The sequence below is a fragment of the Cydia splendana genome, chromosome 27, assembly GCF_910591565.1.
Source record: "Cydia splendana chromosome 27, ilCydSple1.2, whole genome shotgun sequence".
Taxonomy (NCBI): Eukaryota; Metazoa; Arthropoda; class Insecta; order Lepidoptera; family Tortricidae; genus Cydia; species Cydia splendana.
In genome coordinates this window covers 2,546,611-2,560,472 of record NC_085986.1, presented here as the reverse complement: position 1 = coordinate 2,560,472, position 13,862 = coordinate 2,546,611, and the positions used below count along the sequence as shown (strand labels likewise).

At 37.7% G+C, this 13,862-nt stretch overlaps 2 protein-coding genes across 2 annotated transcripts in view; one reads left to right on the top strand and one right to left on the bottom strand.

The window, feature by feature from the left end:
- LOC134803646 (DNA topoisomerase 2-binding protein 1) overlaps positions 1-9,453 on the bottom strand; it is a 36,292-nt gene extending 26,839 nt beyond the window's left edge. The window contains exons 1-8 of the mRNA XM_063776430.1: positions 9,324-9,453; positions 8,955-9,106; positions 7,858-7,990; positions 5,094-5,201; positions 3,376-3,635; positions 2,619-2,794; positions 714-811; positions 146-253 (exon numbers count right to left, since the gene is read on the bottom strand). Of these exons, the coding sequence (XP_063632500.1) occupies positions 146-253; positions 714-811; positions 2,619-2,794; positions 3,376-3,635; positions 5,094-5,201; positions 7,858-7,990; positions 8,955-9,106; positions 9,324-9,416 (1,128 nt within the window). The 5' untranslated portion in view covers positions 9,417-9,453. The remainder of the gene's footprint in view (positions 1-145; positions 254-713; positions 812-2,618; positions 2,795-3,375; positions 3,636-5,093; positions 5,202-7,857; positions 7,991-8,954; positions 9,107-9,323) is intronic.
- Positions 9,454-9,672: 219 nt separating this feature from the next.
- On the top strand, positions 9,673-10,124 carry LOC134803901 (U6 snRNA-associated Sm-like protein LSm2). The gene has a single exon (XM_063776724.1). The coding sequence runs from the start codon at positions 9,740-9,742 to the stop codon at positions 10,025-10,027; it is 288 nt and encodes a 95-aa protein (XP_063632794.1). The 5' UTR covers positions 9,673-9,739; the 3' UTR covers positions 10,028-10,124.
- The last annotated feature ends 3,738 nt before the right edge of the window (positions 10,125-13,862 follow it).

The following is a 13,862-nucleotide window of genomic DNA, read 5'->3' as shown; positions in this document are numbered from 1 at the left end:
TCAAGTTATTTCGGTATGATATTAGAAGAACATTAGAAGACATTCCAAAATTGAAACCTATCACGTTGAAACAAAGTTCAAAGTCATGTGGGAAATATATCCCCCTGCCTTATAAGTAGCTTAAGAGTAAGGAAAGTTTACTTACACAAAATCCGTCAAAAATAGGGCCAGCCTTTTTGACCGCAGCGACGTCAAAAGCTTCGAATGCTTTCTGATTTTCATCCACATTGGAATCTCTCTTGGACTCTTGAAACTGAAAAAAAACAATGTTACAATTTTTTTTACAATGTTCTTGAGTAATCCTTGGCAAGGATAAAGTAATATCCGGGGAATTTCACAAATCGGATAGTCACGAAAATCATTGAATAATCACTCATATTCCGTTGTAATAAGAGTTTTCAGAGTTATCGGCCACTTGTTTTAGTTTTTTTTTATGTCGGAATTATCCTAATGTAATCATTACACCTTATAAAACAAAGTCCCCCGCCGCGTCTGTCTGTTTGTGTGTTTGTATGTTCGCGATAAACTCAAATACTGCTGAACGGATTTTCATGCTGTTTTCACCTACCAATAGAGTGATTCTTGAGGAAGGTTTAGGTGTATAATTTGTTAACCCGTGCGAAGCCGGGGCGGTCGCTAGTTATGACGTATAACTTGCACTGCGTATGCTATCAAAATCGTTGCAGACTTTGCTTGGTCTGACTCTATCTTACCTTTGTAGTTCCTGACAGCATCATGGAATCCGTCATTTTACTCTCATCCACAAAATTGCTCGGTTTTCCTTCTTTGGTTATCCTTGTAAGATTTAAACCTGTCAACAATAAAAATAATTTAGACTATTATTCTGGAAATTACTCCCTTGGGAATAATTTGGATTCTTCCTCTGGCTATTTGTCCTTTGAGAGTAATATTGATTATACATCCCTAGGGAGTAGTTAAAATAGGCTGTGTTTCCAGCGATGAGGTCATTTTTTTTTTCTTATTTATTTATTCATAAAACAATTTTACATTGTGTTTGAATTATGTTATAAATAACTTAAAACTACAAGAACAACAGCAACAAACAAACATGCAGCTAATATTAAAATTAAAACATAAAAACACACAAAATTAATAAAATGGGAATGGGATGCGAGGAGGATGTTTGTTAAGAACCAATGGAATCCTTTCATTTATCCATCCTCGTTCAGCGCAGCTCTAGTGGACGATATTCTATTCGATTTTAAAAAACACATTCCTCGACACGCCTCCTCGCACACCTCTGGTGGAAACGCAGCCTTACAGCTTGGCAAAAAAGAGAAGATATTAAAAAGTGGCAACACTGTAGTGTCGTCCCGTTTTCTTATATATATTGATTTGAAACGGACGACACTACAGTATTGCCACTTATTAATTTCTACTCTTTTTAGGGTTCCGTACCCAAAGGGTAAAACGGGACCCTATTACTAAGACTTCGCTGTCCGTCCGTCCGTCCGTCCGTCCGTCCGTCCGTCCGTCCGTCTGTCACCAGGCTGTATCTCACGAACCGTGATAGCTAGACAGTTGAAATTTTCACAGATGATGTATTTCTGTTGCCGCTATAACAACAAATACTAAAAACAGAATAAAATAAAGATTTAAATGGGGCTCCCATACAACAAACGTGAGTTTTGACCAAAGTTAAGCAACGTCGGGAGTGGTCAGTATTTGGATGGGTGACCGTTTTTTTTTTGCTTTTTTTTTTGTTTTTTTTTTTGCATTATGGTACGGAACCCTTCGTGCGCGAGTCCGACTCGCACTTGTTTGCTAAGCTGTGCTTTATCGGTTATTACTCTTTTGGGAATATAACGACTTCCACAGTCAGTTACATTGGCTATAGTATAGCTATTAACTCCCTAAATGATAATTAACTTACTCATGTCGGGCACGCCTCGGTGTCTGACCGGCGAGGACGTAGTGGTGCAACTCACTTTGTACTAGAGGGAGTAATATTGGCTATTGCTCCCTAGGGAGTAATATTGACTATAACTGTGTGATAAATAACTTACTCATGTCCGGCACGGCGCAGTCCCTGACCGGTGACGATGTGGTAGTGGATGTGACTTTGTACCGCGACACAGGCAAAGCGAACCCCAGCGCCGCTGAGTCCTTTTTCCAATGAGGGGTCACGCACACTTTTCCAAACTCTATGGCGGCTTTGTATTTTTCACTTATTTTTTTTTACCAAATATAAAAAAAACTTTTTACAAAAACTACACAAACTTTAAACCTTGAGAAAACCTCTAATTCCCTTGGGAGTAATATCGGGCATTACTCAGGGGTAATTTTGATCGTTACTCTGGCTATGACTCCCTTGGGAGTAATGGTCATTTTACTCTATAATTGATTTTAGCTCATTTTAAATAATACCCAATTTTACTTCTAAGTAATAGCCAGTATATGTATTAGTAAAAGTGAGTAATAGTTAATATTACTCCTTAGGGAGTAATATAAATAACTCACTCATATTGGGCACGGCTCGGTCTCTGACCGGCGAGGGCGTAGCGGTGCAATTCACTTTGTACTAGAGGGAGTAATATTGGCCATTTCTCCCAAGGGAGTATTATTGACTATAACTCCCTGCATGATAGATAACTTACTCATGTCCGGCACGGCTAGGTCCCTAACCGGCGACGATGTGGTAGTGGAAGTCACTTTGTACCGCGACACAGGCAAAGCGAACCCCAGCGCCGCTGAATCTTTTATCCAATGAGGTGTCACGCACACTTTGCCAAACTCTATGGCGGCTTTGTACTTTTCGCTTGATGTGGAGTCCCTGAAAAAAATAGGTAAGATGAAATTCGACGGCCTCCTAGCCTAGTCGGTAGTGACCCTGCCTACGAAGCAGGAGGTCCCGGGTTCGAATCCTGGTAAGGGCATTTATTTGTGTGTTTATCACAATTATTTGTTCCTGAGTTATGGATGTTTTCTATGTATAATATATACCATTATATACCATTATTATATTTGTATGCCATTTGGCATTAAGTCCGCCATTTGTACATTTTTGTATATACTTTGTGCAATAAAGTTTAAATAAAATAAATAAATAAATAATAAGGAGAATTCGGACAATTTATCGCAAAAATAAATATGGTATGGAACATGATACAATTTTTTTTACAATTTTGAACTGCAGTTTTTGAGTATAATCTGGAAATTTTATAAAGATATTGTGTACATAATATGAGTTTAATAAATCTTGTCCTATTTTGAGATATAAATGATTTTTGATGGGTTTGCGATGATTTGTCCGACCTCTGATAATAAGTATTTCATTTATAAATAATTATACATATATATTATTCTCTTTGCATTTACGTTAAAAAAAACTAGAAAAATACTTAAATAACTTACTTGGTCAACACCAAAACATCAGTCGTCTGACTCAAGAATACCCTGGAAAACTCCCCGCCATTCGCATTGACCAGTTTCATTATTAACTTTTTGTCGTGGCTATTCAAGCCCGAGGTTGTGATCTGCAAGTTGGCGAACGGAGGCAAGCGGTGTGCGTTGAATTCTGGTGAAGAACCGTTGATGTCAAGTTTCAGTGAGGCGTCCCAGACTGCGGGGATCCAGCTGTCTTTCATTACTGGGATTCCTCGTTCGGCTGCTTTCTGTGGGTAATGGAGCACTTACACAAATTGATCAAGTCACAGTAAGCACAAGGAGGTTTGTGTTGTGGGTACTCAGACAATGATATGAGTCGCTTAACTTCGAACTCGGGTAAATCCATCTGTCAGATTATGCGATTATGGTATTAAGAAAAGGTAATAGGATAGATATTTGCTGAGAGGGTCGAATGGATTTACCCGAGTTTGAAGTTAAGCGACACATATATGGAACGTTATCTATGAAAAGGGACCTTATTGTCGATGGCGCTTAAACAAACAATTTGTACATTTTCGGGTAGTTTCGGGCTGCTGAAGTGGTGGAGTATGTACACCAGAAGACCGGCTACACGCTGAGGGTGTTCTAGCTTCGATCGCGCCACTACGTGCACTTCAACTCTTTTGTGGTGCGCGTGCCGCGACCGCTGCAGGGGACCATCGAGTGCGCCGACTTCTGGCCGAAAGGTGTCGTGTTTCGGAGGTTCCGGGGCAAACTGCCGAATCCGACACAAGAGCAGCCGATGCAACGGAGCCACGCCGTTTTGTCGACTAAATAGTGTTTAGTTTATAAAATACATATGTATGTTAGTCTGTAAGGTATTTGTAATATGGGCCTTGTTGCCTGAATTAAATTTCTAAATAAATAAATATAACATTTATTGGTTATAACTACCCGAACCAACCAAATACAAAACCGCCTGGATCTGTCACTGAACGACCTGACTTTAATCTACATTATTTGACATGAATCTAGTATATAACTGGATCTGGCATGAAAGGTGGGGAGAAGTGACTGAACCCCTTCGCCCGCGTACGCAACCGGAGCTTCGTAACCAGTTGCGATCGAAGACTTTTTCGGTCTTGTACGAAACTGGTTGCGATTAAAAACTATTTTCTTCTCATACGTAACCAGTTACGATCGAACATTTACGAACGAAACCGAACCTCTCGACCGTTCCTAAAACCAGCAAAGACTTTCTTATTATAAATTTTAATGTTCTAATAATGCACCGCATACGCGGCCGAAGGGCGGCAGACAACCACAGTTTCTGCAACATGACCTTGGTAGAAGCGAGATAGAAGCGCGGCTGTCTACATGGTTTACAACAAGCCCATCTGCCAATGGTTGGCAGAGCACGCCTGTCTACCAAGGGCGTTCAAAGGTCATGCAGAATTTGGTTTCAACCACTTGCTACATGGCTTAAAACCACTGTTTTTCTACCAAGGTCATGTTGCAGAAACTGTGGTTGTCTGCCGTCTGGCACATGCTTCATAGTATCGCATTGCGTATGTTTTGTCCCTGACGGAGGCACGCGTATACCACTTCTATAGGATCCTACCTTCTGTTATTTGACTATGTAATGTTTTCATCTACCCTCAACTGGCTTAAGGAGCCATTTGAGGGTAGATTTTGTTTACTTTTATTTAAATACCTAAAGATACAGGCTATAAATGTTGACTTACTATGTATTTGTCGGAGAACACATTGTTGGCGATCAAATGCGTCGTTTCCGAGGACAGGACCGCGCTGTACGTGCCGCCCATCCATTCTATCTTCTGCTTTAGATTCGTCTGGAAATAACATATTAGACTTAAGCGGTATCCAGACGGGATGATTAAATCGACCGATTTGATCAGAAATTAAATTGGCGTCAATCTCCAATTTAATCAACAATTTTAAATTTATGGTGATATTAGAGCCCTCTAAATTGAAAAAATGCCCCAGAACGAAAATACTGGTGTCACAAATTGGTATTCTTGCGTCCGCACGTCATTTTATCGGTAATCAAAGCATTTATTTTCAAAGCATAAATAACATAAATAATATAATAAGCATAAATATCGGTCATTATCGGTGGTTGAATTCGGCGAGTCAAATTGGCGTCCTGATTCGATCGGGCAATTTAATCAGATTGGTGAAAAATTGACTAGTCTGGATACGCCTTTAGACCAAGCTAAGTTGGCATCGATTGTGATAGCCCAGACTGCAAGTGTTATTTAAACGTCATCTCTCTCTCTTTAGCCTTTTTCTACCCTTCAGGAGTAGGCCTCCTTCATTTTACCACAGAATAACTAATAGTACTACCGTACAGAAAATTCACTCCTTCACAAAAGTCAGGTTTAGGTATAAAATTATACCTATACTCGCCGCCTGCAACAAAATTGAAACTTATAACCGCGCACGAACCGTGAATCGTGAGCTGTGATTGTCGGCACGGGGTTATCACTTGCCAAGTTTTATAGTGGTAACAGACTATCGCACCGCACCAAGGTCATTGTGCGACGCACCCATAAGTAAGAGCGAGAAAGCGATATCTCTTTCTCGCTCTTACTTATGACCTACGTGCGGTGCGATAGTGTGTTACGGCCTTTAGTTTAGTTTAAATATGTAGGAATTTAAAAACGTTGATTCTGTAAAAATATTTTTTTTATCCGGAGATAGTATGTCTCATAGTCTAATAAAACATGGTCTTCCATTCCCAGAGTGACACGGGGCTACGTCACAACAACATGGCCGCTATATATAGCGCTATCGCATATTATCATATAGCGCTGTCGCATGATGACGTAAGCCCGTGTCAGTTAGGTGACCTAGAAAAGACGGGAATGGAGTACCAGGCGGAGTATATTATTATACCATGATATGTCTGATTCTCACGGAAGTAGGTATGCCACAGATGTATTCCTTCGAAAATATGTCGTTTAGTTCTTAATATTGTTTCTGGGCAACCAATATTCAATAAATTAAGGATGTTTATTTTAATTATTACCAAGTAAGGACTTAGATTTAGGTTTCGAAGCCATTGTGTATTTTCAAGTTTACGCGAGCGCCACGTGACACGACTATCGTGCGAGCCGAGCGGCAGCCCACTGCCATACGCCGGCCCGGGCGGCGCGCCGGCCAAATGTACCTAAACTGCGTAGTGACACCCCCCTGATTTTACGCCACTCGTCAGGGTTCTGTGCAACCTGGAGCCACTTCTTCCCCGCAGTCCTTTTGATGTCGTCCTCCCAACGCATCTTAGGTCTACTTTGAGGACGCTCTTCCCCCATGGTCGCCACTCGAGTAGTCGTTTACTCCACGAATCGGTCTTTCGTGATATATGACCAGCCCACTCCCACTTCAAATTGGCTACGCGTTTTACAACATCCGTAACCTTTAAAAGTCATAATATCATAGAAGTTTGACGTTTAAAATAACACTTGCACAGTCTTGCTTGCTTGCTTGCTTGTTTGGCGCGATTACCCAAGATGAGTCTTGGCCTCCAACACAAGAGCACGCCATTTGCACAGTCTGAGCTATCAAAATCGCTGGCAACTTGGTCTAACTTTAAACAACAACCAACAACTTCCAAAACATTAGGTTTTTGGAATGTTGAATACTGGGGTTTGAAGGAACACGTTCAGCAGGTGTGTGATGCGCCTGAATTTTAGGGTAAGAGCTTTTACAAGCCCTTATTTAACTTGCCGTAGGCCGTCGACTTAGGCAGAAGGGGGAGGACCCCCGCTCCGAGTCGTTTCTGGTGCAAAGGCTATCCATAGCCATTCAGCGCGGCAATGCCGCGAGTATTATGGGCACTTTTGCACCGGAAGCGTCTAGGAGCGGCAGCAATGTTTAGTTAGTAACTTGTGTGTGTTTAGTTTGTAAGTATGACTAACTGTATGTATGTTTTGATAGCTGCTACTTATGTTATATTTGAAGTGTTACCGGCTAGGAGAAGGAGGTTTATTAGTGATACACGCAACGGTTGGACATCAATTGTATCTGTTTCATTATCATGTATGTTTTTGTCTTTACATTATCAGAGGTTTTGCTTATGGCTATGGGCTACACTTGCCGTATGTATGTAAGTTAAAGTTAGTGTGAGTCAAATCTTGGAAGCTAACTTTGACCCACTTCCCGATTTTCAATTGAGATGAAATTTAACATACATATATGTATGTATATATGTATGTAAATTGAATGACAATGCAATATTATGGTACCATCGCGCTGATCTGATGATAGAGACAGGAGGTGGACATTGGAACTCTGTGATGAAACAATGCACCCTAATTGTGTTTGGGGTTTTTAGAATTTTATTTTTAGAATAGTACATATTAGTTGCCTATGGAAAAAAGCGATTAAAGCTTGTACCAAAAATGATTTTTTTGTCAAAAACTTATTGTCTACTTTTAGGCTAAAATAAATGGAGTTTTAAAAAAATTACAGTAATATCTTACATACCTTTGCTTCCTTAGAAAGTCCACTGAGAGTTACAATCAATCCCCGCATGGCTACTGTGTACACGGGATGCCCTTTGGATGGAATAGGGCTGCCCTCGGTGAGAGAGCAGGACAAGCATCGGGGACCAACCAATCTGTGCCAAATTAGTAAAGATATTTTAGAGAAGATGTCATATATTAGCATGCGGAGGGTTGTTGAAGAAAATAAACCAGTCTTAAAGCAGTGCTCAGTGCAAAGCAGTGTGTGTCAGTGGTGAGTGCAGTACGAAAAATATACTTAATAAAATGCATGCTGCCCATAGTTAACCATATTTTTTATTGTTGTAATTATTTTATTTTTATCTATAATGTTTATTCATTTGTTTATCTTTTAGCTGACATTGTTTCTTTATTTATTTTTGTCTTTCTTAGATATAGGTAACATATAATGTAATGTAATAGTCGTAAATCATGTAAACGTTTTGGAGCTACACTGTAAGTGTATATTGAAATAAATGAAATGATATGACATTCAGAATCACTTCCAACCAAGCTAAGGGTGCACGGAGTGGGTGTGGTAGGTAAGGTCAAATCCGTCGCACACATCCATGCCCGTTAGCCACACTCATACTATTTTTAGCTAACCCGCTCACCCACTCTGTGCTAAGTGGTAGACCTATTAGCAACTTACTGGTCTTAGGTAGGGAATTCAACCAGTAAAAACTTAGTATGAAAAGCACCTGTAATTTACTGCTAATTTCTATACTAAATATTTATCAGTTTGCATTCCCTAGTTTTAGGTCTCATAAATTGTACTATTGATAACATGCAATAAATAAATAAAAATAGCCTTTATTACTGAAGTTTTGTAACATTTATACTGTGCTATTGCATGTTACTATTGATAACATGCAATAGCACAGTATAAATAATAGTACTACCGTATAGAAAGGACACTTCCTACAAAAACGAAGTTTGACAGCGCTTCAGGGACGATTCATGCTATCCGTTTGTAATGTATGTCATGAGCCGAGTGTGCCCGGAGTTAGGAGTGCCTCCCCACTGGCAATCGTTTTTTACTTCTTTGAAGCGAAACTTCTTCGAAAAGAAAATACTTACAGACACTTTGTGGCCTTCAACTTCTCATAAAGGTCTCCTTCAAACTCTGATAACACGAAAATGTCATTCTTCATGGGAGGTTGGTCAAATGTGAGGGACTTCTCATGCGCCCACTGCGCTTGGAGCCCTCCTCCACGGTGATTTTCACACGCCTAAAGAATAAAAACGGTCAAAAGTGACTTCTTAATAAAACACAGTAAGTAAACTTGTTTTGACTAAGAACGTTGATTTTCTGAGAACCAAAGAGATCTATTTATTAGCTAGTGTTTATTTAAGTAAAAGAAACACTTTAAACATAAGTTTTAAACATGGGAATTCGTATATTCTGGTCAAGTTATTATAAACAAAAATATGAATACAATAACTTACCGTATAGGCAATAAGCATGTCTTCGGAACAATCATTTTCGTCGCTACAATGTTTAGGAATAACGAATGTTACTTTAATTTTCACATCAGTCATAATTAGTCTTATTTATTATTTAAATCTTTAACCTATATATTTAGCAGTTTTGCCCGCTTATTTACAGAAAACGAAATGTCAAGTCAAATTTGTCATGTTTTTTTTTATTTAGTTATAAATTATGGTAGCGTTCATGCGTTTGAGTTTTTAAATCTCTTCAATTCTCTTGCCAGTTCGTAGTTTGGTACGGTTGTGTCGAGCGCCCTTAACAGATAAATTGCTAAATGTCAACAAAATGTCTACCTTGCTTTATCTGTGGTACATAAAATTGTTTGACTGTTGTGCTCTGTTGTGCCGCCTTTTCACAATTTTAATACATAAAAATGCTGTTCTACTCTTTTTTCAAGTCTCTTGTGGGAAAAGATGTTGTAGTCGAGTTAAAGAATGATCTGAGCATATGTGGAACTTTACATTCTGTGGATCAATACTTGAATATAAAACTTTCGGACATTAGCGTCATCGACCCAGACAAATATCCGCATATGTTGTCAGTGAAGAACTGTTTCATCAGAGGCTCCGTAGTCCGCTACGTGCAGTTACCAGCAGACGAAGTGGACACCCAGCTTTTGCAAGACGCTGCCAGAAAAGAAGCGACGGTTTCTACGAGATGAACATAACCTCAAAGTCCTAGAATTTATTTTGGAGTGTTTGGTCGTTAAGTACGTGTAAATAATAAGTGTAAGCTTGAATAAAAATATGTTATATTGATTATGCTTGTTTATATTTTCAATATCTAATTTACATGTAAGGACACTGAAATTATAATAAATATGGTACTGAAATTTGTTAGAAACTCCTCATCATCATAAACTTAAGAGTTATTCTCTTGTTGGTGGAGTATCTTCCAGCTTTTCCTATCTTAGGTCAGCTCTTTGACTTTTTGACAACCCCTATCTTTTCTTTCACTTGATCTAATTGTGTCTGGGGTTTCCTTTACCTTGCTCGAGTCCTATCCGACCCTCCAGGATAGTTTTAAAGTGGTTGTGTTGTATTAAATGTCCAATCATTTTTCCCCTGTCTATTTTCAATATTGTTCAGAATAGCTCTTCCTTCTCCCACTCTTTGTAACACTTCCTCATTTGTTATCTTGTCTGCAACTGATGCCTTCCATTTGTTCCATTCCATGCAACCACATTTCAAATGCTTCATTCTCTTCCTATTTCTTAGGGTCATTGTCCAAGAAACTCCTATAGCAGTACCATCTTTACCATAAGGGCACACGGGCCTCCTCAGGGGCCCCCGAAGGACAGGCAGTAACAGTATATTTGATTACCCATAATAAATAGAAGATCATAGTAGGAAAATGTTAATTTAATTTGCTTTCTTTACTTTCCAAAAGGGCCCCAAATTCTCATGTGCCCAGGGGCCCCAGCATAGTTTAAGATGGCCCTGGTCATTGTCCAAGAAACTCCTATAGGTTCTGATAATCTGAGGCACTATTCAAGTATTTCTATTAGAGTAAAAGTTGCATATATTACAAATTTACTTTATCTATTTATTTAATAATTATTATTCTCTTTAATTTACATAGAAATCACCTGAATCTGCATGGAAAAATAAAAGGGTTGGAATATAAGGGAGCCAATACATTATACATATGTCTTTTCTTTTTTTTTCACATACTACTATAATATCCTATTTCAACATCCTCTAAAATTCTTGAAGTATTTTTTTTTATTTATCTCCGGAAATACAATTTACAGAATTAAAATTAGTAGTATTATACAATCACAAAAATAAAACATACATATAACTAATTTAATTACATATTTATTTTGTATCTATATTAAAGTTTCGACAGTAAATAATTCCTCATTTAATAAATACCTAAACCTAAGTCTAAATAAAATGTTTTCAGCAGATTCTTCTATATAACCATGCCATCTATTGAATTGAATCGAAACATTAAGTATAAATAGCGCCATCTATGGTTCAGTAGCTGCACTAAGTGTAAAGCTAATGAGCATGGATATTTTTTATTTATGAATATGTATTCAGTACACAGGTTTTGAATTCATTTATAGTGAAAAAAAATTGATACATACACTTACATTTATAGAACTTAATATCAATATGAATCTATTTTTAATTTAACCATTGCAATAAGGTTTGGTAGCAAAGGGTTGCCTTGCCATTGCAGTTTTAGTAGCAGTGGTAATATTTATTCTTAATACTATCATATTTTTGCTTCATTCGTTTGCAACTTATTACTTTTCTACATTCTTGTTTAATAAATACCGTGTGCTGTTCTATAACTTCTGAAACAACATGTGGTAAAAATAACAAATGGTAGATTTAATTTTTTGACGCTGCCAACATTTTTATATCGCTTCAATTTGTTGTATACTATAGTCTCATCTACTTTACGCTCGTCTCATTTATTTTGTCTTCGTATTCCTTGAATTAAAGCTTTCTATAAACATTTCTCGCCGCGAGTGAGTGTAGTGTGCCTCAGTTTTAACAGTAAACGATGAACGCGTTTACTTGTAAAATATAGTAAAACGTCAATACATATAATTTTTCATACATCATACTCTTACAGCGTCGAACATGTGATTCTAAATGTAAATAATTAATTGATATTATCGCACAAAATGGACGTGAAAGTTTGTAATCGTGGGTGTACAGTGAAGTGACGTCTTTTAGGTTCATTGGTCTTATATTTATGTGCAGTTATCAGTGTTTTTTTAAGAGACTAAAACACTTTCCTTGGCCTGCCTTCAGCTTCAGGTTTAAAAAAAGTAAGTTGCTTTTTTAATTGTTTTTCTTCGTCTGTTTAGTGTTTTGATCATGAGTTAGTTTTATATTACATTTTCACGCATCTGCTTACAGTATGTGTTGATGAGTCACACTTGGTTTTGTTTTATCTCAAATGTTTATGTGGTGTTAATTTCCGCGATATGTCGGCATCTCATTATCTTCAATTAGCGGAATGCAGGTCGGATGTGTTACTTTATTGTGATGCCGTGACAAACAGTTTATTATTATGTTGATGTTTATTTATATGTGATCTTCAACCTGCCATTTCAATGTCTCCTTTGAAAGGTAGAAAGGTACTGCCATAAAAGTAATAGTACATTGTAGGAGAGGACGAAAAACCGCTAAAAGATGGACGAGAGAGTTTGAGTTACATAGTGCTTTTCACGACTACTGCGAGGAAATAAGAAAACATTTGCATAACTATAAGTACTAGCCCGCGATTTTTCTGGTAGCAAATTACTAGCCACTGCCTGTGCTGTCTCTTGAATTTCGGTAGGCGTCAGCGTAAGGATATAATTTTCTTCACTAGAAGAACTCATATTTATAGCGAGCGTAGATACATGTTTCTTGTAGTTTTTAGTCAAACACAATTTACACTATCCAATTCAGTAAGTATTTTCAGATCCCGCCTTTTTTACTTTTTTTATCACTTTGAGAGGCGCTTTTCTGTTATTTGCTTCAAACCGACTCTAAACTTAGAAGCGTTTTTGCTAAAAAAAACCACAAACAGCTACAAAAGTGAAAAACGCCTTAAGCGTGAACTGAATAAATAAAATAAAAATAAATAAATATTAGGGGACATCTTACACAGATCAAACCTAGCCCCAAACTAAGCAAAGCTTGTACTATGGGTACTAGGCGACGATATACATACTTGTATAGATAAATACATACTTATATACATAGAAAACAACCATGACTCAGGAACAAAAAATGCCCTTACTGGGATTCGAACCCAGGACCATCGGCTTAGCAGACAGGGTCACTATCCACTAGGCCAGACCGGTCGTCAATAGGTACATAATTGTTAAAAAAAAAATTAACTGAATGGTTTTGACATTTCTTTTTTTTTTAACAAGAAATTGGTCCTATAAATAACCTAATTTTATTTTTGAAGGAAAAAGTTGCGCAAAAAAAGACCTTTTATTGATTTTTATTTTCATTGCTGTAGCGAACCATCACCAATGACAGATGATGATAACTATGAAACATTGTAGTAGTGGTGGTTCAGGTGCTACAGCTATTGCCTACTTTCCAGCTTGGTTTTAGACCATCTATTGCCACATTTCCGAACAGTGGCGTGAAAATGTAATTTGTGGTGAGTTTTCAAACTAAATATTTACCCAAAACTTTACTACGATTGCAAATCAACAATTACAAAATGGTTAAAAACAAAAAGCTACAATGAAATAGAAGACTTACAAAACTAACCAGATACTATAACTTACTAGAAATTCACACATCAACTTTATAAACTAAGTAAATACATACAATCCATACATACATATACAGCCACAAACACACACACACACACACACACACACACACACACACACACACACACACACACACACACACACACACACACACACACACACTTACTGGCTCCTTTATTTATTACTGCATGTCTGACAACCCAGATATTTACCTAGTTCTATAAACAATTGTTATATATGATCTTAATTG